The sequence below is a fragment of the Athene cunicularia genome, assembly GCF_003259725.1.
Source record: "Athene cunicularia isolate RWA chromosome Z unlocalized genomic scaffold, athCun1 chrZ_part1, whole genome shotgun sequence".
In the NCBI taxonomy this organism is placed as follows: Eukaryota; Metazoa; Chordata; class Aves; order Strigiformes; family Strigidae; genus Athene; species Athene cunicularia.
In genome coordinates this window covers 2,421,374-2,446,599 of record NW_020799142.1, presented here as the reverse complement: position 1 = coordinate 2,446,599, position 25,226 = coordinate 2,421,374, and the positions used below count along the sequence as shown (strand labels likewise).

At 35.7% G+C, this 25,226-nt stretch overlaps 1 protein-coding gene across 2 annotated transcripts in view; it reads right to left on the bottom strand.

Moving 5' to 3' along the window:
• The window catches only part of MAN2A1 (mannosidase alpha class 2A member 1), a 134,771-nt gene that overhangs the window by 37,609 nt on the left and 71,936 nt on the right, over positions 1-25,226 (bottom strand). For both annotated transcript variants that reach the window (XM_026866000.1, XM_026866001.1), the window contains exons 13-15: positions 9,203-9,368; positions 7,040-7,270; positions 6,805-6,927 (exon numbers count right to left, since the gene is read on the bottom strand). In XM_026866000.1, coding sequence (XP_026721801.1) covers positions 6,805-6,927; positions 7,040-7,270; positions 9,203-9,368 — 520 coding nt within the window. The remainder of the gene's footprint in view (positions 1-6,804; positions 6,928-7,039; positions 7,271-9,202; positions 9,369-25,226) is intronic.

The following is a 25,226-nucleotide window of genomic DNA, read 5'->3' as shown; positions in this document are numbered from 1 at the left end:
TCCCATAGGAAGAGATACAACGTATATTTGTACTGAGCCTGTCTGAACTGGAATTGGTTTTCCCCTATAGCATCCCTCACGGTGCTGTGGTTTATGCTGGGAGCTGGCAGGGTGTTGGTAGCACCCTGGTGTTGTGGCTGCTGCTGAGCAGCGCTTACACAGCACCAAGGCTCTTTCTGACATTTCCCCCAGTGGGACGGGGTGGGCAAGATCTTGGGAGGGGACACAGCCAGGACAGCTGACCCGAACTGACCAAAGGGATATTCCAGACCATATGACGTCTGCTCAGGATAAAGCTGGGAGAAAGGAGGAAGGGGGTGGGGTCACCCTTGGTCCTCCGAGGAACCACTACGCCTATGGGAGCCCCCTGCATCCTGAGAAGGCCCCACGGCGCCTCTTCGTGGGAACTAGAGAATAAATCTGTTTTCTTTTTTTTTGCTTCTGTGCACAGACCTTTGCTTCACTTTGCTTGTATTTAAACTGCTTTTGTTTTACCCACAAGGGTTGGTATATCTTATTTTCTTACCCCTCTTTGCCTGTTGAGAAAACAAGGGGAAGTGGGGGGAAGTGACAGAGTGACTTGGTGGGTACCTGGCATTTAGCCAAGGTCAGACCACCACACTACTTGAGTTCTCAAGGATGCCTGTTGGGCAAACAGGAAAAAATAAGAAAAAATAATGGTACTGAGAGAACAGAGAAGCATCCTAATTCATATCTAGTGCCTAGAAAAGCACTAATTCTAGAAAGTAATTTCTTGATATTCATCTGGAGATGTACTGAATTCAGAACCTATAAAGAAAGAATTGCCCAGGTTTGCCACACTGAAAACATTTCAATGAACCAGGCTTTTAAGCAGGACAATATCTTTATGCATTGAATATGCAATTATTATAGCATCACTGTAAAGATCCTTAGTGAGATGCACAGAGGACTGTGAAATGATCCTGGTTCTGGATCGGAAATATAAAGATACTTTTAATGTCAAAGTCTGACTAAGATGCAGAAATAGACCTCTTACTACTCAGACACAAGCCACTATCCTTTTTAAGTGGAAGGAACAAACAATGACAGAACTATTTGCTAAACTGACTGGACAAAGCCCTGGCCCTATTTCAGCATTTACACTGCTTTGAGTGGGAGCTTGGACTAAATTACCTTCTAGCATGAAGGATTCTACGATTACTCAGACTTTAAACTAGGAATAAAAATATTTGGGTTTCACATCCAGTGGTAGTATCAAGACTCCACTTCCTAAACAGTTAAAATGAATTGTTGCTGTGAAATCTGTTCCCCTCAGTTCCACTGGAACTAGTTTCATTCAGATTCAGCAGCCTGCTGTGGTAGACTTTGCTGAGCCTGGAAAGCAGTGTTTTCAGAGACAGGAAAATAGAACTATGGGTCAAAGGGTCCAGAAACTATTTTTCAGTACTCAAATTCAAGAGAAACATGACAAACTCCTCTTGAAGAAAGTGGAGTGTGGGGGCAGAGGAGGGGAGTGAGCTAGAAACTTTAAGGGAAAATACTTGGGAGCAAAATAATATCCCACAGCTCCCTAGGATATCTTAAAATACTTGGCATCAACTCAGGTGCCAAAATGCCAAGGGGCAAAGATAATCAGAAAGATGCCCTTCACTTAAAGGTTTACTGGCTTGCACAGAAGCTGCCACGGGATATTGCAGCCTGAAGGCATGAAGCATGGGCAACAAGCCTTTCCCTTTATAGTCAGGTGAAGCACTACTAATCATTTTAGTGTAGCTTTGAAATTTCTGGCAGTGCAGCACTCTATTGGTGTGGAACTCAAACTATGTCCAGAGGAAAGTTTTCCAACACAGACTGAATTGCTCTTGATACTCCTGAGATCTTAAAAAAGAACGCAAGACAAAGTCTTCAAGAGAATTTGCTTCTCAGTAGCAGATTACCCTTCATTTGGGGTTTGAGATTAGACTGGTTGGGCTTTGTCTGGGTGGGTGGGTGGAGGCAGGAATCAAATACTATGAACTCGAGACCTACATTTTTAAAATTACTTGACAGAAGAGATGGTTGTCATTTTAATATTTGTATCTCCAAAAAACCCCCCACTAATGTGGGGCAGATTTCTAGATGATAGATATGATGCTTGACAAAAATACATAGTACCAAGAAAAGAACAGACAAAGTCAAAGACAGCGGATTCCTGAGTATTGTAAGCATACGCCAAGTCATGATACCCACATACTAGTGTTTTCCTGTTATCAGGCATGCAAAAACATGGAAAGCATTACAAATAAGGATACTATATTTGAATGAAGATCCTCTGCCCTTTTGACATGGAAGATGTGAAAAAAGAGCAGGATACTCTAAATGGATAGTCTCTCTACTTTTGGGCAGTGGAACCACCCAATCTCATTAAAATGCAGAAAATACTATTATCTTTTTCCTTATGTTTGAAGGCCAGGTATTTAGACAATTCAGATAGGTATTCTTCTCTGAGAAATAGAGGTAACAGGCAATTTTGACAGATTAAAAAAGGACCTGTCATGAAAGAAGTTTCTTGACACTAGTAGCAGCAGCTGCAGATACACAAGTCAGAGATCATCACCAGAAAAGTCCAACCGTGAACACAGCGTGTGTGAAGAGGAAAAAAGGAAGAAAAGCTCTAGCACTAGAGATCCTGCAGGATTAAATAAAAAAATCTCTTTTCTTATATATTCTATTAGTATATAAGTACCTACAGCAACCATACATACATGTGTCCACAGACAGAGTTGCCTGACAGAGAATCACAATTTCCCAGTCTGGGTCTACCAAAGATCCACTTTAATTCTGAAAAATTCATTGGTGAAACAAGAAAATTAATCACTCACACTGATCTCACAAACACTTAGCATCTGACTATTTGGAAAAAACCTGCTTTGTTATATTTTCTATTGATACCAAACATAGCTAGTAAGTAGGTCATCGCATATTGACTGGTCCTGAATACATAGAAGAAAATACAGACATTGCTTCAAAGTTTATAGAATACTGATTTTTTTTTCCCCCAAGATTCTAGCAGATTTACAGAGTTGGTCATACTTCACAAAATCACAAGAGATAAGCACACATTTTCCCTTCGTAGGCAGGATGCTTTTGTTTATATTTGTTTTGAGGTCCCAGGAAATCCATTCCTTCCAAACCTTGATAACATTGGCAATCAGTTAAGCAGCACTGATGTTTTAAAAAGTTAAGATAATGTCTGTCTTCTTCCACGTGTGTTGGGTTTGTGTGTTTTTATGGTGGGGTTTTGGTAGCAGCAGAGGGGCAGCAGCAGTGGCCCCTGTGAGAAGCTTCTTGAAGCTCCCCCAGTTCCAAGTCAGACCTGCCTCTAGCCAAGGCTGAACCAATTAGCAATGGTGGCCGTGCCTCTGCGATAATGTATTTAAGAAGAGGAACCTGAGAGGAGGAGTGGGAGTTGTGAAGAGGAGTTGTGAGAGACACCTTTGCAAACTCAAGTTCAGTGAAGAATGGGGGTGTGGGGCCTGGTGGTATGCACAAGTGCAGTCTCCCCTGCAGCCTGTGGTGACAGGGCAGGCTGTCTCCCTGAGGCCCATCAGGTCCCACGGTGGAGCAGATGCCCACCTGCAGCCCATGGAGGTTCCCTCATCCAAGTAGGTGGCTACGTGCAAAGAAGGCCTGAACTCTGAGGGAAGCCCCTGCTGTACTTAGTTGATGGAAGGACTGTGACATGCAGGAGGGACCCCTGCTAGAACAGCTTGAGAAGAGCTGCAGCTCTTGGGAAGAACTCATGTTGGATAAAGTTCATGGAGGACTGTTTCCTGTGAGAGGGACCCCACACTGGAGCAGGGGAAGCAGAAGCAGCTGACTGCAACCCCCATTCCCTGACGACCCCTGCACTGCTGGCAGGGAGGAGGTAGAGAAATTGGGAGCAAAGCTGAGCCTCGAAGAAAGCAGGGGTAGAGGGAAGGTGTTTTTAAGATGTAGTTATACATCTTACTGTCCTACTCTGTTAAGTCATGGTGGTGATGGTGGTGTTCAAATTAAATTGATGTTCTTTTTCTTCCCCATATAAATTGGTCTTTTGCCTGTGACCATAATGGGTGAATCATCCCTCCCTGTCCTTATCTTAATTCCCAAGTCTTTTGTTTTATTTTCTTCTTCCCACTCCTGAGCAGGGAAGGAGTGAGTGAACAGCTGTGTGGTTCTCAGTTGCCCTCTGGGTTAAACCAGGACACCTTGTACCTTGCTTTTGTTCTATTTTGCAGAAAATATAGGAGACATGGTAGGAACACTGCCTTATCTCTAGAGCTGCTGTATGGAGCCTCTGTTCTGTGTCATTGTCCAGGACTACACATGGGTGTCCTGACCTTGAGGTTGTTGCTGAACTGCTTTCACACTTTAGATGGTAGAGACAGTATCATCCATGGTCAAGACTCTATGTCAAAATTCCAGAGACTGTTATTACTGGGGACAGTCTACCTACACTATGGCAATGTTTGCCATGGTGTCACAGAGCCTTAAGACCAGCTATTCTTTCCAGAGCAGTGACAAAGAGTTATCGGTGTTCAGTGTACCTTTTATTTAATACTGACAGAAATCAGTCATTTACCCAGGTCTCTGCTGGTGTCCAACTTAGTGTTGGTACTAGAGGTTTACCACTTTCTTAGCAAGAATGCACTCTTTGCAGTACTCCAGGCTGATTTTAGGTCAGCCATAAAGATGATTAAACCCAAGGAACCTGTTGAAGTTTCAGGTCCATGTACATTCTAGTACACAGACCGTTATTTGCAGAAAACTTGACTTCCACTCATAACAGCCTACTGATGACCATAGCTGCAGGTGTATGTTCTAAACTGACATGGCTTTAAGTCATGGCCTGAAAACCTAGCATGTTACAGCACCAAGTTTCCAAAATTAAACTGGCAGATGAACCCAAGACCAAAAAGGATATATAAGTACTATAGTAAGATGACTGAATCAGCTGAAGAAAAATAATCTGTTTCAGAACTGAAAAGAAAGGAACCAAATGACTTATCAAGTGACAAAACCAACCAGGTAACAAAAGCAAAGAAAACACATAATTGTACTCATACAAGAGGAAAATGACCCAATATCAAATGCAATTATTCTTTGCAAATTTTGCAGTAATACATAGGGTGAGGAGAACAGAAAAAAGCCCACCTAGCCAAAAAATCAAATAAACCTGCCTGTAATCTATCATATCACAACTCCACAAAAGGAATGTTAAATCAATCCATGTCACACTGAGAAGCCTGAACACGTGGCATGTCTTTTAAGACTGAAATCATTAGTTCAAACTGGTTTAGAAACTACTACAGAATTACACTATTATTCCCAGTGGGACAAACTAATTAATGTTATTAAAATGCAAGCCAAATGAGCCTGATGGTATATTAATGAAGCAGAATTTAGAAGTATCATGATTTCATTTTTATTGTCTAAAAAGTTGCAAAAGCCGAACACACCACCGTTTTTCATGTTAGCTAAAAATGTACTTTAATTTCCTTTGTTATAGATGTTCAATATGTATCTTATTTGCTAACTGTGCTTGTAAGGATGTGACAGATTTTTTCTGTTCAAATCACAGCACTTTGCTACTAGATTTGTCTAGACTTTTTTTATAAAGCAAATAATTCAAAAGTGTGGTTAAAATAATATAACTGTTACATTTAGTGATTGTTTTTATAAGCGAAAGATAAAAATTAAAGTGCGACCATGCAGATGATAAAAGGTAAAAATTAATAAAATGTTAAGTGATATTGTCTAGGTATTCACAGATCAAACCCACTGACATTTAAAAATTAAGAATAAGTGAACCCCGCTGAACATAACTTAAGCAAAGAATTACAGGACTAGATGTACTAAATGGTTTAAAACTGCCAACCCACAGACCTCAAGATGTGTGCTTCAAAAAGAGACTGCTAAAATGAAAGGAAACTGTTCTGTCCACTTCCAGATGATTTACACATATAAAACAAACAAAAAAAGTAATTACCTTTGCTTATTTCCTGACGTAGTAAACATGGAACTCCTAGTTTGCCTTATGCATGCAATTTAATATTCCCCATGAGAAACTGGGCAAAAGAAATATGCTACGAACTAGCTAGCTTCTTGAAAGTGTTATTCACCATTTGCTTTCTGAAGTATCACTCTTCCAGCTCCAAAAGTGGTAGATTCCAAATGGTAATTAAGTCAGTGTTAAGAACATTGTTGTTTTTGAATTTTCAATGTGAAAACTAATAGGAGTATACTGTTGCCCTCAAATAATTACACAGCTAAAAATATTGATAACCCTAGACAACTCGTTCAGAATAGTTGTTTGCTACTCCATCTTTACATTCATCAATTGGGACTCAGTATCCTTAATTACTATATTAAACGACATATGTTAACATCAACCTAAAAAGGTACTATGCTCTGAACTGGAAGCTCCTCATTTACAATTAAGAAATCTTAAGAATCAAAAAATGGAGAAATGCAGAAATTAACTAGTATGTTCTATACATTTTCATGAGAGGAAGTGAAAGTGAATTTATTTTATTGATATTGAATGGTCATATCTCACTGGGTTTCTTGAAACAGTATCATCATATTTCATTTTTTTGGTGAATCAAATATTCTGTATATTTTTACCCAAACATAGGATTATGAAGTATGAAGTTCTGCCAACTATTTCAACACCGATGTCATTATTTCTAGCCACACAGGCATATTTCAGTGTTGAGTAAAACTAGCTCTTTCAATCTGTATTTGCAGAATGCTTCAAATAATTACAAGATTAGAAATCTCTTCAAACTGAAGATTTACCTTGGCATCTCCATCTGGTAAGAAGAGATAAGCTCCACTTTTATCCCGGTTACTTGTAGTTCCATACCAAGCAAACTCCACCTTCATTTGATGATTTTTACCATCTTCTTTGGTATTTATTTTCTAAGGACAGAGAATCACGTTTGAACTAGCTGACACATTTAGATTTCCACAAATGAGAACAAAAGTTCTTAAAACAGTAAAACATAGTGTTTTGAAATATAATGCAACACACCTCCAGTAATCCAGACATTCCAGAAAACCACAGTTTCATGTAAGAATTTTCTAAGATTATATTATCCACAGAATTCTGCATCTCTTTTATCTTGAAAAGTCTGTCTGGCTTCTCCTGCTTACTATTCCTTAAGTATATATTATAGTCTGCTAAAACTGCTTCTGAACTCTGAACTTCCAAAAGCTGGTAAACTCCAATCCCCAGAGGTGGTAGATGTGCCACGAAAGAGATCTGTTGGGAGCAAAGAAGAAGTCATTATTGAAAATATTGAATTATCAACTTTTCATACTAAATTTCTTCTCACAGTAACTCCTTTTGCTTCAATAATTTCAGGATGGCTGAATTTTTCCCATATTCCATAAATGAGTATGAAATTGACATTCCAAAATTAACAGCTGAAGCATGTTAAGAATTAGCAAACAAAAATGCCTGTATTGCTAATTTCCTTCACATCAAGTTCACTGTTACATTAATACAGTAATGATTCTGAATTTGGTTAAAAAAGAATGTTAGCTGTCATGTGCAGTTCTGAGCATATTTGCTGTGCATTAAAGATGTGTGTGTACTGTATCAAGTGTGCACAAACTACTTATCACTTAAGTTACATTTAAAAATTCACAAATTTAAACAGCAAAATACAAAGCAACTGTGTCATTTTTAGTCTCACGTTATTTAAGAGCAATAAAGTAATCTGTACAAAAGAGTAATATACTAGGTAGATCTCCAAAGCTTAGAATATGAGGGACAGATATGTAATTTTACTACTTCAGGCAATAAACAGTGTTAATTATTGTATTGTTTTTGCCTAGGATAGAGTTAAATTTCATAGTAGGTCATATGGTGCTATGTTTTGACATCAATAATGTTGATAACAAACACAGGGATGTTTAAGCAATTGCTGAGCGCTGTTTATGCAGCATCGGGGCCTTTTCTGCTTCTGGTGCTGTCCCACCAGCGAGCAGACTGGAGGTGCACAAGCTGGGAGGGGACAAAGACAGGAGAGTTGATCCCAGCTGACTAAAGAGATACCCCAGACCATATGGCATTGCGCTCAGCTGCAAGAACTGGGAGAATAAGGAAGGGGGGAGACATTCAGTCATGGTGTTTGTCTTCCTAAGTAAGCACTACATATCATGGAGCTCTGCTTTCCTGGGGATGGCTGAACACCTGCTTGCCAATGGCAGTAGTGAACAAATCCCTTATTTCACTTTGCTCACATGCACATCTTTTGCTTTATCTATTTAAACTGTCTTTATCTCAATCCTCAAGTTTTCTCACTGTTACCCTTCCAATTCTCACTCTCATCCCACTGGAAGCAGTGAGCAATTGGCTGTGCAGGGCTGAGCTGCTTAATAGGGTTAACCTGCAACAACTATCAATAATTATGCATTTGGAGGACAATTGAGACACACTTATTGAAATATTTTCAGGAATATTATCCTGAAACAAGGTCAACTTGGCTCCAGTGTCAAAAGGAATCAGACTAATAATGTAAGCTCTGAAAGTAACACAGTACTATTACAGTAATACAACACACTATTATATCATTAAGAAATTAGCAAAATACAGCTTCTGATGTGTGATCATTGGGGACAGACAATCTTCTATAATTATGTATGATTCAAAAATTATCAGAAACTTTAAATAAGGCAAAAAACAAGAGGTGGACTCAAAGTCCGTTGTCTAGCTTGGATACAAGAGTAATGGGTATTACTATCCAGCCTCTATAACTGGGAGACAAAACAAAACAAAAAACTCAGAATCTAACTGCCCAAGCCATTGCCCTTATAAAACCTGCCAGCTAGAGTGCTTGAGCATATACAGCCTGTGTGACTATGTCTATAGACCATCACTTGAAGGAAAAAGGAACTTTAGAAAGTTGAGGGAAAATTAAGACATCCAGTATTTTCTGTTCATGCAGCTGAAACTGACCCTTTAAATCTAATACACCATATCATAAAAGTTTAATAACTTATCAGTTTAAGAAACATTAATGGTAAATATGTTTTGTTTTTTTTTCCTTAAAATGACAGAATCAATGACATTATCTGCAGAAGACAGAATTGCCAATATTTGAAGTATGCTTTACATTTTCTACAACTGTGAAGCTACAGTATATGTCCAAAAAAAGTACTTTAATGATTCTTACTTAAAGTAGCATACCTCATATGCTTCATGTGATACTGTAGTTGCTCCATCCCAAACAGCACTAATCTGGACAGCAACAGGTTTTCCCAAAGGAGATAATACTTTAACTCTGGGTGAATTCACATTGACTGAAACCACTGAAAGTCGCTCTTGTTCCATTGGATTGTATATCAAAAGGTACCTGCAAAAACATATTTTCCAAAATTATATTCTGGCAAACAAACTCCCTCCTTCAGGTTTAATATTATCACACATAAATTTTACATAGAGTGCATTAAAACAGTGTTAGAACAAAAGGTACATATCACAACAAATAAATATGCAAAACATAACCAGAAAACAATGGATATTTAACATCAATCCTTGGCAGATCTTCTTTTCTTAATGCTATTATTTTTCCAAGCAATTTTGAAAATACCTTACGATACATCAATTTCCCATCTTGACTATTAAAAAAATGCTATTAACTGTTGAAAAACCAATTGAGATATTTAAGTGGATTTTAAACTATTTTCAGGCTTAACTATTAAAATTCTTATTTACAAGTTGCTTTCCCTTTAACTTAATTCAGAAACAATAAAGTAATGAACAAAACCTGTTGTACATACATATAACTGATATATATTCTTTAAAGCAACTAGTTTCTCTCTGCTGTAAGGGAGAGTTCAAAATTATTTCAATTATAGTTTACTAAAAATCCCTATGGCAACTGTCTACATATACAGTGGAATCTTTTTGTTAGGTATATACGAAATAACTAATTTTTATGTAATTTTATGCCTGTTCTTCCCTTTGAATACAGATTATGTTACTAACCAGAAGAATCAGCCCTGAAACTGAATAGAGCAACTTTATTAGCCTATAATTTTTTCTAATTACAGGTTCATATATTGTAAGGTATAGAATAAAACGATACTAGAACATATGTGCCTGATGCTTCTGTAGGACTATCATAGTACATCTTGCCTTTTCATTGCCAAGCTCAAAGAATGCACTATTTAAAACTGTTCCCTGAAGTTTCCCTCTGTTTATTTAATCCTTTAAAAAAAATGCCTTTAACAATGAAAAAAGTCCTTGCCAAAATTTCTAGTAACTTCTCAGATACACAACAGAACAAGTATCTGTCGTCAACCCTCTTGACCCTTCTCACTGTTAAACACAGTTTAGTTAATGAAATTTTATCTTTTATCAGTTTCTGTGATATTTCTTACTAATCAAATTACTCCTTCAGCATTTCTTCTAAATAGATTCTCCTCATTCTGTGCTGTTTTCTATGCAGATTCCACAAGGTTTTGTTAGTGGTTTTCTTTCTTTTTCTTTCACATCTTAACCTTCAAATTCAATTACCACCCTTACAGATCAAACTGCTTCATCTAGAATTGTCTCCTTCTACCCAAACTAGAAATCTCATTCTGTCACTCAGGTCTTTAATTTAAATTTATCACCTGTAGCTTGAACCTCTTTCCATAATCTCACATTATGTCTTCCAGGTTCCTTAGCCATACATTTAGATACCCAGTGCTCCATTATCCACCTGATAACAAGTTACTTACATAGCTAAACCCTTTAATCTTTTCTCTCTTCCAACATTAATTTTAAACAGACTGAGGCAAACCCTCCTCTACACACATGCCAGAGGAAAGTGAGGTCTCCCTGGCACCCTGAAGTCTGGCAGGCAGTAGACAAAACTGCTGAGATGATACTTTGGAAATAATGGAACAGTAAAATTTCAGGGCTGAGAGGCAGCAGCAAACTGTTCAGAGTTAATAAGGAAGTACGAATTTAACTTCTCCTTATTCTGAGAGGACTTCTACACAGTTTCAGTGTAAAGTCAGGGAGACTAAGTGAACCCACTACTAAACTATGAATGCAATACAGACACACAAAGAAAATTTTTCCTTTTCTCCATCTCACTTACTCTCTTTCCATCCTGCTCTTCGATTTTTTTGTAACACTACACTGATTTTAACAAATGCAGTTTTGCTCTAGAGATACTCAGAATCTTTATGAACACTAACTGGGCTACCATTTCCCCCTTACCTTTTCGTTGGCCCCCTCTTTTTTCTACATGAAACTTAGTCTGTTCAACTTCATAGCCTTTCACTGCTACCCTATTACCTCACAATCTGTAGGAAAGGTCAACTCCAAATTCTCATTAGTTGAATAAAATCAGAGGCTGTATTAGCTTCATCTATAAAGAACCTTTGGATTACATGCCATAAATAGAATGAGCTTCCGTAAAAATAATTTTCATTTTAACTCCTTAGATGAAGATTCCTGTGCTGAAGTATTGTTAAATCATGACTTCTGTGCTAAACAACTATTTTCCTTACATATCTGTGCATCTGACAGTTGTGCTTTCTAGAACAATCTGAAAAGCTTTGGGGGGCTTTTTTTTTTCCCCCTATTTTGTGTTGAAGACTCATAGATTACTAGATGACACAACAGTTAACCATATTCTTGATCAACTTCCAGAGTCATTAAAATCTTTTGAAATACTGTAAGAACCTCTTCTAGACTGAAACTAGGTCATTTTGCACTTCTAATTAACTGAACATGTCTTCTTGTATAAGATTTTAATTTAAAAGTTAACAAATTTTTTTATACAGCTGTGGAATCAAAATTAAACTAAACCAACATTGCTCTCAGTCTAGACCCCTTAAAATTTAGGAACACAAAAAAAAGTTAGTGAAATACTTCAAGAACTCCTCATATACTGTGAAAGAAGAGTGTAAGAACTGTCAGAAACAGATCTAAGAGATGATCCAACACTAGAGCTCAAAATAAGTCATCATTCTCATCCATCAACTGAGTATTCTAAAAATCTTTTATTTATTCTTTCTATGCAGTAGAATTCCTCAATTCTTATGCCTCCAAGCAAAATGCTAGCTTGTGCATACAATTACTTTCTAGTGATGCTGTACACCCTCATTAAATTCTCTGCTGAACATATTAATGTAAAATATTTCCAGAAACTTTGTTCACCTTCCTATTGATAGAAACATATTCGTCAACTTGTAATTGGTTGCATGACAGATTTACCCATGAAACAAGACCTTAGGAACTGCTATATTATCATTATATATATATGACCAGATTTATTTTTTTTTTAAATTTGGATAAAAAAAAGCTCTTGTAGTACCAAGATACATATGTTTTGTACCTTCTTGAATCAATGTATTTTAAGTGCATTATGTATATGTAGGCATATGTAGGGCAGTCAGATGAAGCTAGTAACAACAGGGCAGATTTTCAGCAGTTGAAATGTGGGAATTCTGCCTCGATGCTAGTATTTTGTTCTCAAATTTTATTTCATCAGGATTGTAGTATTAATAGTAAGATATAATTCTTGTGTATATACAAACGTACTAACAAATGTAATTAAATCACATTACTTCTGAAGTACTATCCAGCTCCCACCTTTAAATATAACTATTAAAAATTCTATATGAAACAAAAGAGCTACACGTCACTTAAGCTGTATCATTACAAAGAAAGTCATCCACAAATGTACAGTACAACCGCTTAATGTATTGTGGTTACATTACACAGGGAAGCAACTTGACAATATTTACAGGTTTTATATTTCAGGTTTTAAGGCAAAAACATGAATAGTACTGTCTTTCAGAAGCTGCAAGCAATTATTTCCTTTCATGATTCAGATCACTAGTCTTTGCACCAAAACAACTATAAAACCTCACGTCTTTTGTCCAGATTAAGAGGGAGGGGTTTTAATACTTACTGGTAAAATTCAGATGAAAAATTTTACCCAAAATATTTTATTTTAGACACACCATTATGGCCAAGTGTCAGCCATAATTTCTTTCATTTATTAAAGAGAAATAATTCTGAAACTATTTTATTATAAACTGTATTGCAAAAAAGTAAATCATAGCTTTCTATAGATAAAACCACAGCCAATTTACTCAAACAGAGACCACATATTCCATTTGTGTACTGGGAGCAGGAGTAATCTGCTCTCAGACTCTCAAAAAACAAGAAGCAGGTCCACACTTGAGCTATTAATCTTAAATTGGATGCACCTCTGGTGTACAAACATTTGTAATTTCAGAAAAGCAAATCCTAGCACTTGCTTTTTAGACACTTTTGGAAAGATGTACCTTGAATTTTTTTACCCTATATTTGTCTGCATCTCTACAACCCAGAATGACTATCTTTTATTCATAGAAGCATGATCATTTTACCTATATAACCAACCATATGCCATTAGTACACCCTTCTATTAAGCATGTACATTCAAGCATCAAAAAATATTTTGAATAGTTTTTCATTTAACTTGACGTGAAGCATTTACAGCCAGAGATTAAAAAAACCCTCCATTCTTATTTCAAATAATTAATTTATCACAATAACAAGTAAATTGCTCTAGCTATATACACAGGCAAAATGTGGGTAAGGCTGATTTGGTTCTCTAACTACGTTAATCTTGATCTCCTAGAATGTTATGGCAAATTTTGTTTCTTAAAGAGAAAAGTTACAGTTTCAGACCACTGTTCTGATGTGCATAAACATAGAAGCATACAGCTATATTGATCCATACCACACATTTTTCAGGAAACACCTGCAACACCTTTTTCTGTCAAAGTTCCTTCAGTGCTGCCTTCACAAGCAATGCATTCAACTATTATGAGAAACCAGAACTCACTACTAGTAAATTGCACAGGATCATCAGTGACAAAGGATTATTCAGGAGGTCACCTCATCAAGACACTTGGACTCATGACAGCTTAGGACAGCAGCTTTCATTGCTTGGTGAAGGATCTTTATTCAAGACTGCACTGAAAACCAGTTCCTTGAGGCACTTCACCTCAGACTAGAATCTCTCTGACAAACTTTTGCTGACATATTAGAGCACTTTCCATTACAACTCATCAGAACCAGTTCTCTGAGCACATATGCACAATTCCAATGCAAAGTTCCATGAACAGGACCTTCAAAGATGGTTAGTTTCTTTCCCTCTTCTATTAGAGAGGCTCAACTAAAAATCAGCGGAGTGGTGAAAAACACCAAACTGCTACAACTACACCCAAAATTGAGAAAAGAAAAAAGCCACAAAGCCAAATAATATACTATACCAATGGTCTTCCACTGAAGACTGAAAAAGAATAAACAGAAACTCCTAAGTTCTTCTGAAATGTCAAAGGGGTGGGAGAGAAAAATCATGAATACACATTAAAATGCTTTAATCCCTAAAGAAAAGGAATTGAAGTAACTACATATGTTAAAAAATCACCAGAAGGACTGGTGGATTAGAAACCAGAATTCAACTAGAAAGCTATTTTGACATCTTCACAGTTGATGGATTAACAGTTTAGAATACTAAACAAAACTGAAACTCCCTCAAAAAAGTAATATCACTAGGATGATAAAATGATAAAAAGTCTTCAGATACTAAATGGGGGACCAGGAGATAATTCAAACTGTTCCATATCTGAGAATATGCATGAAAACATTACTTTGAAAGATGTGAGAAAAGTCAGTAGATAGTAAAATTGTTTAATTAGTAAACACTGACGTGTATGAGGTGGAAACAAACTGCGTAAAGTACCACTTATCATAGTAGCTGCCAAAAATACCATAAAAATAAAAAATTTGAATTATGTGACTTCTGCCGTATCTTGGAAAGTTTTAAAAAAAGCAGCCCAGGAAAGCTAGAATTCTGAAAAATTCTGTGAACTGACATTACACAGGCCAAGGGCGGTCCATTTCTTTGGGCATGGTGGTGAACAAAAAGAACCAAGACTATCTACTTAAAACAGATAATTTGTAAGTACCATGCACACATTTACAACTTCACCTGAAGAAAAGACTTCCATGATTCTTGCATTGAAGCCCAAGAGAACGTGTAACAGACACTTATTTTCATCATTTTTTTAATGCAGAATAAAACTAAAAATAACTGAACCATAAAAATTTCTCTTATGTTATTTAAAAAACTCTCTCCTTGCTTTTGAGGTTCAGAGCAAAAAACTTTGAACAGAAACTAACCATAACAAATCCTTTTTCTTAAGAAGAAAAATTTTTGAATATTTACTCAAAACACTAGGTTAAAAAACCCAAAGTCGTATCATATTACTTAATTCTGTTCAAAGCTCTTACTGTCTCTTGTATGAGAGTCACACCCTCCTTAGTTGAAAGTATGATTAAAGTGACATTTTAAGTACAGGTCCCCCCTCATCCACTTCTTTCCATATCTGGCCAAGTTTGCAAGAATTTCTGTTATGAATTACTAAAGATGGGAAGAGTCTACAAAATAATTGTTCTCAAAATAACTGTCATATAAATGCCATATATACAACTTGAATTGTCCTTTATTCAACCTTTTTTTAAAAAAGGGATTCAGGATATCATCTGAAATAATTTGGTCATGCTGCTCCTATGTTTCTACAAAAATTAGACATTTTCTAATATCTCAAAGCCACGTTCTAAATATTCCTTTAGGAACAAGATTAATCAAAAGTCAACTGTGCAGACTCATGATCATGACACTCTCCTTGACAACGGATGATTTTTTTTTTTACAACATTTCTATCAGCTACTAAATTGAGCTTTAGAAACTATATGTTTCATGCCATTTCAAGATACCTTTCAGTCTTATTCAAAACTCATTTCGCAAAGAAGTTAAGAAACAGAGAAACCTATGGATAAAGTCGTTCAAAATCTCATGCACAAAAATCATGTAACCAATTCAGTTACTGAAGATATTCAAGTCCAACTCGCTTGTTTTAAAGAAAATGTGGCTCTGCATGTGTTTTTTAAAAACTGTCTTCATTTCCTTCTCTGCCACACAGATATTTTTTTCTGAAATGTAAAAATTTTTGCTGATTTAATCCAAATTATATTTTTTCTAACACACATTATACAAAACTGAACTCTAAGCCCTGTGTATCTTGAAGCATATCAGTGATATTTGGCTCACAACTTTCTTTTAATAGTGGCAAACCCTAGCAGAAAATAAGGAAACAAAGAATGTGGTAATTGTTTTGTCATTTAGTTTTGAGTTTAAAAAGTCCATAAGCCCCTGAGGGGGTTAAATGAATTTTTGAATAGATGCGCATGGATACTTGTCCGATAATCCAAAAATAATTTTCTTCCTAGTTCATATTCAGAAAGGAAGCAAAACCAATAATACCCATAGGATGGAATAATTCTGCATCAGTTGTGTGTTTTTTCCAGAAGAGAAAATACACTTCCATATCAAACCATACCAACTAATCACAGAAATATCTTAAGATATTTAGGATATTTCTTTTATAAATATAACTGTATCCACACAGGCACATATATTTTATATGCTGTGTATATGGTGGGGTGGGGGTGAAGAGGCAGAAGGAAAACCCAGATTTTTTCAGTATTAGGAAATATCTTGACCATTGCATTCCTATAGCGAACTGATCTGTTGCTAATATAAGCAGTTACCACTCTACTCAATACTTCTCACCTCATCAAAAGCCTAACTTACCCACAGTAAAAAAAACCCACTAAAATAAATTCATTACACTGCAAACATTTAAACACAGTTAAAAAAACAGCACTCAGTTCTTTCATAAAAAAAAAATACAGAAACATGCTTCCTTTTATAACAGATCTGCCAAGTGCCAAAATAACAACTGTCAGAGGAAAAAAAACCCTTTTTATCCTACACAGGAAACTCCTTTTGCCTGTATGACAAACTGAGCATAAAATGCTCTGCTTGTGCATTCGAGACAGCAGTTGTAAACAGCTGTCTTCTCATTAGAGCAACTAGTTCTCACACAAATATCAGGTAGCATTTCAGGTCACAAAGTCTTGTATGCCTTAAATAAGTGGTTGTGGTTTGAACTTGGCCAGAAGCCAAACACCACACAGCTGCTTGCTCACCATCACCCCACCCAGGGTATGGGGGGAAAAATGGAGGGATAAAGAGAGATTCATAGGTTGAGATAAAAGTTTAGTAATTACAATAAAATAAACGAATAACAGTAATAGAAACAACAAACAGGTAATGCACAATACGATTGCTCACCACCCGCCAACTGACAGCCAGCCCATTCCTGGCCAGTTAGCCCGAAATACCAAGATCCCACAATGACAATCCTGGAAGTGAGAGAGAACTCCCTGCTTCCCAGCCACCCCTCCTTTATATACTGAGCATGATGATATGGAATATTCCACTGGCTAATTTGGGTCTGATGCTCTGGCTGTGCCCCCTCTCAGCTTCTTGCACACCTTTACCTGGACAGAATATGGGGAGTTGGAGACTCCTTAACCTCTTAGCAACAACTGTAAACTCCAGTGAATTATCAACATTCTTCTCATAGCAAATCCCATACTGAATCCAAATCATAGCCCTATTCTAGCTACTAAGAAGAAAAATTAACGCTATCCCAGGCAAAAACAGGACATTAGTCCACTGTTGTAATTTATTTCAGTTGTTCAAATAAAAGACAGTAGGTACAAAGCAGACTAGCCTATAACACTAGGCCATGCTGGGTACTGCAAAATAAAGTGGCTTGCCATGACTCTCAAGATTAGGTTCAAGAGACAGAAGAAAACAGTGGACTAGAAGGATGCTATAGTTTGACCTCTTAACCATCATGAGAATTCAGTAGGACAACCTTTGACAAATGCTGCAATCTCTATTCTTGAAGATGTCAAAACTGTTTATACTGTTCCGCAGCTCAAGCACCCATTTTGCTAATATAAAATTAAATTTTTAATTACTTTACATTAAACAAATTTCTTCCAATTCTGTCTTCCTTTTTCCACAGTGAGTGTAACACAACTGATTGTAACAAATGCGTATTTATTTATACATTTATGTTCCTCATTATCAGACTTTTCAAACTAAGCAGGTAATACTCTTTCAACATTCTTTGGCTGCTTTCTTCAGCTTAGAATTTGTTTTCCTGGTAAGCCTTCTCAAAGTCTCATCTCTCAAAGCATATTTTCTAAAACTAGACACTATATTTTTGATAAAGCCTTCATCACTTGTGAGTATAGAGCACTATTTCAGCTGTATTTTACACAGAACATTTCCTTTTAAATCATTCAAAAGCAAAATTGCCTCTGACACCATACCAGTACCTCTCTCAGTCTGATCTTCTGAAATGCCTTTTTCTGCTTCAATAATGCCTATTTGGTTAGTCTTCACAATATTTTTCATGTGGTGTGTAATACTTGCACTTGACTGATCATTTCATTCTTTGACTACGAAATATTGACTCCAGTTTACCAAGACAATCCTATATAGTGTTTTTTCCTAGTATGCCTTCAAATTTCATAATCTATTTATGTTCTACTCTATTAGCACAATTGATACAAACAGACTTCTTGTTTGTTTCTGGCCTCATTTTGCACAAAAATCTCCACCCTGCTCACATGGATACCCAAGAGTATGAGTTGAATAATACATGATATTCAATATTTATCAACAAACGTTTAAGTAATAGCTACGCAGCAAGAAAATCTGTCTGTTAACTAGTGAAGGTAATACTGGCAAAAGTCTATTTACAACAAACAAATAGAAATTAAAAGAAAGTGTGGAACTAAAACACGATGACACATCTGCTTTTTTGTTTTCCAGTTTTAAAGAAAGGGGATCAGATCTACTTTAATATTGCTGTTTGGGTTACTGGTTTTTTTTAAATTTAATCTGCATGTTATGTGCATGAACTTTGACAAAAAGCTATATATACCAAGTTAAGTCCAGAGCACCAAATGAAGTTACAGTGAAAGTATGCTTTAAACTTAATCAACACATCTAATTATTGAAAGTAAGTGTTGTAAATTGCTCGAGATGTAATGTACACTTCCTTTGAGATACAGTAGATGCTGAAACCATTAACGTTTATAACTATACAATCCTAGACAATTAATTGAATAGAAATGTCCTCTGTGAGGAATACATTATAAAGAGCTACAGTGTCTGATATACTGTCAGATGTAAACATGAAATCTGGGGAAGTGGGAATATAGGTGGTTTAAAAATTCAAGTTAAGCAAAAGTGCTCTCCTATATAGTCAGAGAAAAGCAAGTTCTGCCCAGAAGGAGATTCTGATACTTTCCCAAGGTGCTTTTCATTGACTGAATAAAATCTAAGGAGATTTTTTCAGTTTACTTAACTCGGTAATGCTAATATGGTCCTTTGCAACACATTCAAATAAACTTCTTGTAAATTTAAGTATCCTGATTTGGGACTATCAATACTGTCAGAGATGTAACAAAACCCCCCTAATTTACATCTAAGCAGCAACTCATAATCCAATTAATCTGTTTATTATAGAGTATTAACCTTGAATATATATACTCAAATATTACCATGTATGAACAAATATTAACATTTTGGCCTCTTCCTAAAGAAGACCTCTCTTCTCGTTTATGAAAACAAATTCTGCAGAAGAATTTGAAACTACAAGCACACAATATAAATTTGTGTTGCTTTCATATGATGTAAAAACAAAGGTAGAAACAGAATGTATTATCCATAGATCAGCTTTTCATTATAAAATCAAACAGGTGATATCACAAAATAAAAGAGATACTATAAATAAGTAAATTCACAAGAGTTCAGTAGAGTGTCAACTAACATAAAATAGAATTATGCTATAACAGCATTTGAAGAGGAAGTTAAATGTGTAGTTTAGAAATAGAGCTATATTGTGAAAATTACACCTTCTTTCTAAAAGCAGTAATGGCTGACAGTTCTGATTAACATATAAATAATTAAGAACAATGATACCGTGCTCTAAAAAAAAAGTTTCATTATCTTAGTTTGACATTTCAGAATTATGAATCACTCCAGAAATCTTCTTCCTAATCACAAACCCAAAGACAAACTTTACATTTGTTAATAAAGGTGAGAGAACTCTCACACACACATTCCTATGAATTCTCTTTTTATAACTCTACAGATATATCTTTATAATACCCATTGCTCATGCAAAAGGCAGAGAATTAAGCTGATGATAGGCACATATTTCATTTTTCTACTCTCACAGGAAACAAGACCTTTGTGTGGATTTCTCAAGAACAAACCATGGAACACCCGCAAGAAAACAGCATTCACAAACACAGACAACAGCACAGCAAGAACTATATATTTTGAGAACACAAAAAATGAACATCAACCTAAGACAAGACTTTTAAAATATTATGTACCTACTACATATGCTGGATGCACACACTTTCTATGATTTGGATGAATTGTAGTGGCACACATATCCTAATCTGGAGCACATAACTACTCTCCAATTAAGGATAAAAGGATTAAGTCCAAAGGCACTATTTTAAATTTTTCTTTTACCACAAAGTTGTGAGGTGTTCTGAAGTCCAAGATGGGCTTGAAGCCCCCTGACTTTTTCAGGATCAGGAAGTACATTCACTAAAATCCTTTCCTTGTTCCTCTTGTAGTGCAGGCTTTATAAATCTGCATTTAGAAGGGAAAAAAACATCTGGTTCAGAAGAGCAGAAGGAATTTAAATATGCCATATCACTTCATCTGTGCCTTGAGAGCCTTGGACTAACTACAGTATGGCCTCAAAGCAACTCCAGTAAAAGGCTGAAGGGGCCAGTGCCTGAAAAATAAAGAAATAGACACAAATATACTAATATACTGAAAACATGTATCTTCTACTTCCAAAACTGCTTCAAAAAATTCATGCACACAATGCAGATCTTTCGGTTATATCCAGGTTTTTTACAAGCATATTCTGTCATAATGGTCACTTTTTGCTTTTGAAAAACACAGGTTCTTTTCCTCCACCAAAATATGTTTAGTTAATCTATTCTTTCTGCATTTCATATGACACTTTCATTACAGTGCTTTCGGAGGAACACAGAAATTTTTTGTAACATCTAATGTAGGATTTTTCATTTTAAGTTAAGATTTATTTATTGCAACTGAAGCATCAAATCCCTTCAAAATTTGATTGTACTGGTACTGCAAACCCCAAAAAAACTGTTCAAATTCTGTCTATTGTACCAAAAATCCTAAATTTGTGCAGTTTTGAGAAACTGCAAAGATTCTACAAACACTACAAACTGTATAAACTTATTTACTGATTTAATTTTGCAACTTCAGTCAGTAAACAAAAATATTTAGAGCAGACCATCACTAGTTTATCAACAATAAGACCAAAAAACTGAGAAGAATTTAATTTATAAGAATTTTCATGCACTGAAAAAGTAATAAAAGTTTAGAAGTTTGAAGTTTAACAACTCTTAGAACAACCTGAATTCAGAAGCATGACAGTCAAAACCGATTTTTGAAAACTAAAGCCTGATTCCACAGAAAGCTTTGGTGTGCAATTAATTGCAAATCAAAGCTGCTTTTACTTCTTAACAATGAAAATTTGTAGTAACTCGTAAATGAAACAGTTTGGTTTTAAAGAGCTATTTCTAACAACAAAACAGACTCTAATCCCTTATTTTATTTGTTGTTTTGTTTTCAGATTTCTCATATAAAACTTTTACTGAAATGTCAACTGTCAGTGCATGGAGTCAGTTCTGACATAAGCCTGCACGTAATGTAATTAACACAAGTAGAAAACTTGCACAATAAAAATGCAAATCTCTGAAAAACTGCTGTGACTTTACAGAAAGTGGGAATTAAGAGATTTAGGTGCTGTGAATTCTCCTGCACCCCTCATTTCCTCTTCCAATTAGACGTTGTCAAGTCAGAATCTGCCAGTTTTGGTCATAAAGATAACCTGCACAGCTAACTTCCACCTATAAAGCAGAATTAATATATCTTGCTTTTGTTTTTGTTCATTTTCAAGTCACTATTTTTACCAGAATGATTTTTACTGAAATACTTATTTCCAGTTCACACTAATTGATGTTTCAGGATTCATATGCCTGAGTTACCCTATGTCAGCCAAGCATTTCATTGCCATTGCAACAGCTTTTCCATCGTGAAAATCAAGAGGGAGAATGCTTTTTAAATACCCATTCAATTTAGTCAAAATGACCTTGAATTTACTACAAACAGAACATGCTCATCCTGAAATCTAGTAAACTGATCAGGCAGCTGAACACTGAGATAACACTTCAAAATAATTTTTAAACAATAGTTAGTCTCTGCTCAAGCCTAAACAGCCAGGGTATTGGAAATTAAAAGTACGGCTCCTCACATGTAATTTCAAAGGTTTGTCTGATTTTTGAACTACTTGCACTACTGTGCTGAGAATACAAGTTCTTAATTAAGTGTTGTTTCTTAGAGAAGAAGAGAATCTTAGGCTTAATTGAATGACGAATCATCCTGTGTACCTCCCTTAAAGCTATTAATACAGAGGTTTTACTGTAATAGAAATATAACAAGGTTGTGCATATTGTTGTCACTATTTCATCCAATAAAAAACTAGAACTATTGGTTTGGTTACGAGTTTTGTTTGTTTATTTGCCTTGTTTTTTTAACCATGGGGAACAAGTGTACTTATTAACAATGCAACAAGTATTTCTGGCCTAATTTTAAACATTGCTGTTTTCTTGGATTATTTTTTCTCCTCATTGACAATTGAAAATACCCTTGTTTCAACTGTCTTTTTTTTTTTAACCTGTTTCAGCATATAACTAGGAATACATATTCCTCAGAACTAATACAAGCATAATAGGTAATTAAAATGTATTACTAAAAAGTCAAATGCTGTCAGAACACCCTCTCCCTCTAACTACATTGGACAACTATTTAGATTGATTGAATCAACATGAGCAACACAGGTCAAAACAAAACAAACAAACAAACAAAAAAATCCCACCACCAAAGCTAAAATTGCCAAATGAGATTATTTCTGAGCTCAGAAAGATACAGTTCTTTTGGTGTGAAGCTTTAATTAATTACTTCATATCATTAGGACAGTGTTGCCTTTTGGCATGTCACATCAATACATCTTCCTTCTCAGACAAGTTATCTTTACTGTCATCTTCCAACCAAATGCAGTAACATACACATTGCTCTGGCTAGAGTTCTTCATCACACATTAAACATAATAATACAGCTTTAATCTCTACATTACAGTGCTGTGTTGAAAAAGCAGTGGATATACCTACTAAATTCATTTTTGGAAAGGTAAGCAACTTCCAAAATCTTAACAGTAAATCAGAATTTTCTTTCTCAAAAAAGAAGACAAATTTTGGACCTAATGATGAACAAAACTTACACCAAAACTTCGTTAGTTACAAACATGACAAAAACTGCTCACAAGTATCAAAGGAAGGATAATAGCCCCTATTTTGTATTCTCTATTTGGAAAAATGAAACTTTCTTTTGTAAGGTGGATGTCACTAAACTGCTTGGTGCTTTGACAGATCTTTGAATAAACCATTGATTACAGTGTATCCTACTCAGAATTAATCCCCCAGGCAACCTGAATACTTCAACTAGTGGAAAATACATCTGTAAGCTATTAAACTAGCCTGATAAGAAAGATATCATATCATTTCTCTACAATCAGATGACAAAAAGTTTGTGGGAAAGTTATAAATATTGTTGGTTTAACAGTAAAAATAATTCTAAATCCTAATTTTAAAAATTTTTCACTATCACGGTACCATCAGTTCAGATGGAATGCCTTGCACACCATGCTTGTAGAGTGCCATCTGGAGCTTAGTACTGAAACTTCCCAGCTGGGTGTGTAAAGGTTCAGAGTGGAAAACCAAAAAAAGGGGGTGTGGGGGTGTGGAATAAAGCATGATTGATACCGTTAGGTCTCATTCACTCCTAGATTAACCATGTTGCGCCAAACAACACTACTACAAAAATCCAATTGGTACAGACAACAAATTCAGTTATTTGGTCATGAAGCACATTGGCCTGCAATGCTGTCTCCAGGAAACACTGTAGGCAGGAATATCTAAGAAATCTTGCTGCTCGCATTTTCAACATACCCTTCATCAACAGTCAACAGCTTAAATTCGATGGCAAGAGGTTCAAATTAATGTATTGCACCCCCCCAAGTCTAGCAAGTGCCAAGTATGACATCTGTCAGACTCTTTACAAGACACAATGATTATATCAAAGGACAGGGAAGCATCCCTGCAGCATTCAATTTATCCCCATGCTTATAGGCTTTGTAGCCAAGACACAGTGTATAATTGTTAATTTCAGAACAAGACAAAAGTAATTCCCTTTCTATTTGGGTATTATCCTGTGAAAGCTTTGTTTTTCAGCAGGAATTTACAATCTCTAAAAAAGCATGCAATTTCATCTATCAGTTAAAAGGGGTTTAGTGTAATTATATATGGCATAACTTCTGTACTCAAAAGCCTGATCATAAGATCATTTAGTTGTTCTAAGGTGGCAGACTCACAGTAATATTTATAATACTCTACGTACCTATTTCATTGAAATTAACACATGACTATTTTTAATAAAACTACAGATTCATAAACAAGATGGCAACAGAGCACTACAGAGAAGAGATGCATAGATGTGAGGGAAAACTATACCAAATATATTAAAAGTGGTACCTACTTCGAAACGGTCTGAAAGATAATTCAACTACATAACAGTTTGAAGCTACTTCATACTAGAACAATGACTACTGGTAGATTTTTTTCCCCTCTTTTCTTCTTTTCCATGTAATCAAGTTGTACTAGCTCTCCTGTAGAGTCTGTCTGATTAGCTTTCACTAAGGACTACAACTTTGATAAGCAACAAAGAAAGCACTTGACTAAAAAACATCAAAAAGGAAGGCTGAGAGACACGAAAGCATACTACCAACTACTTTCTTGTTGAAAAGTAGGTTAGATTTGAGCTTGACAGTATCAACTCAATAAAGTAAGAAAAAATAAGAGAAATGTTTGAATAATTAATCAGTTAAAAAAAACATTATCTTATGAGCTTCTCGTCATTAGTGTTCCTCTAAATTTCTAGGTGATATGAATCAAACTTTTATAAGAATAAACAATTTACAATATTTTGGAAATGTTTTTGAAAATCTTAACATGGAAAGGAAAAACTACAAAAAGCTGAATATTCAGTCCATTTAAGAAAAGTAACACCTTGCCAGTTACATTGACTTAATTTCTATCCCACATG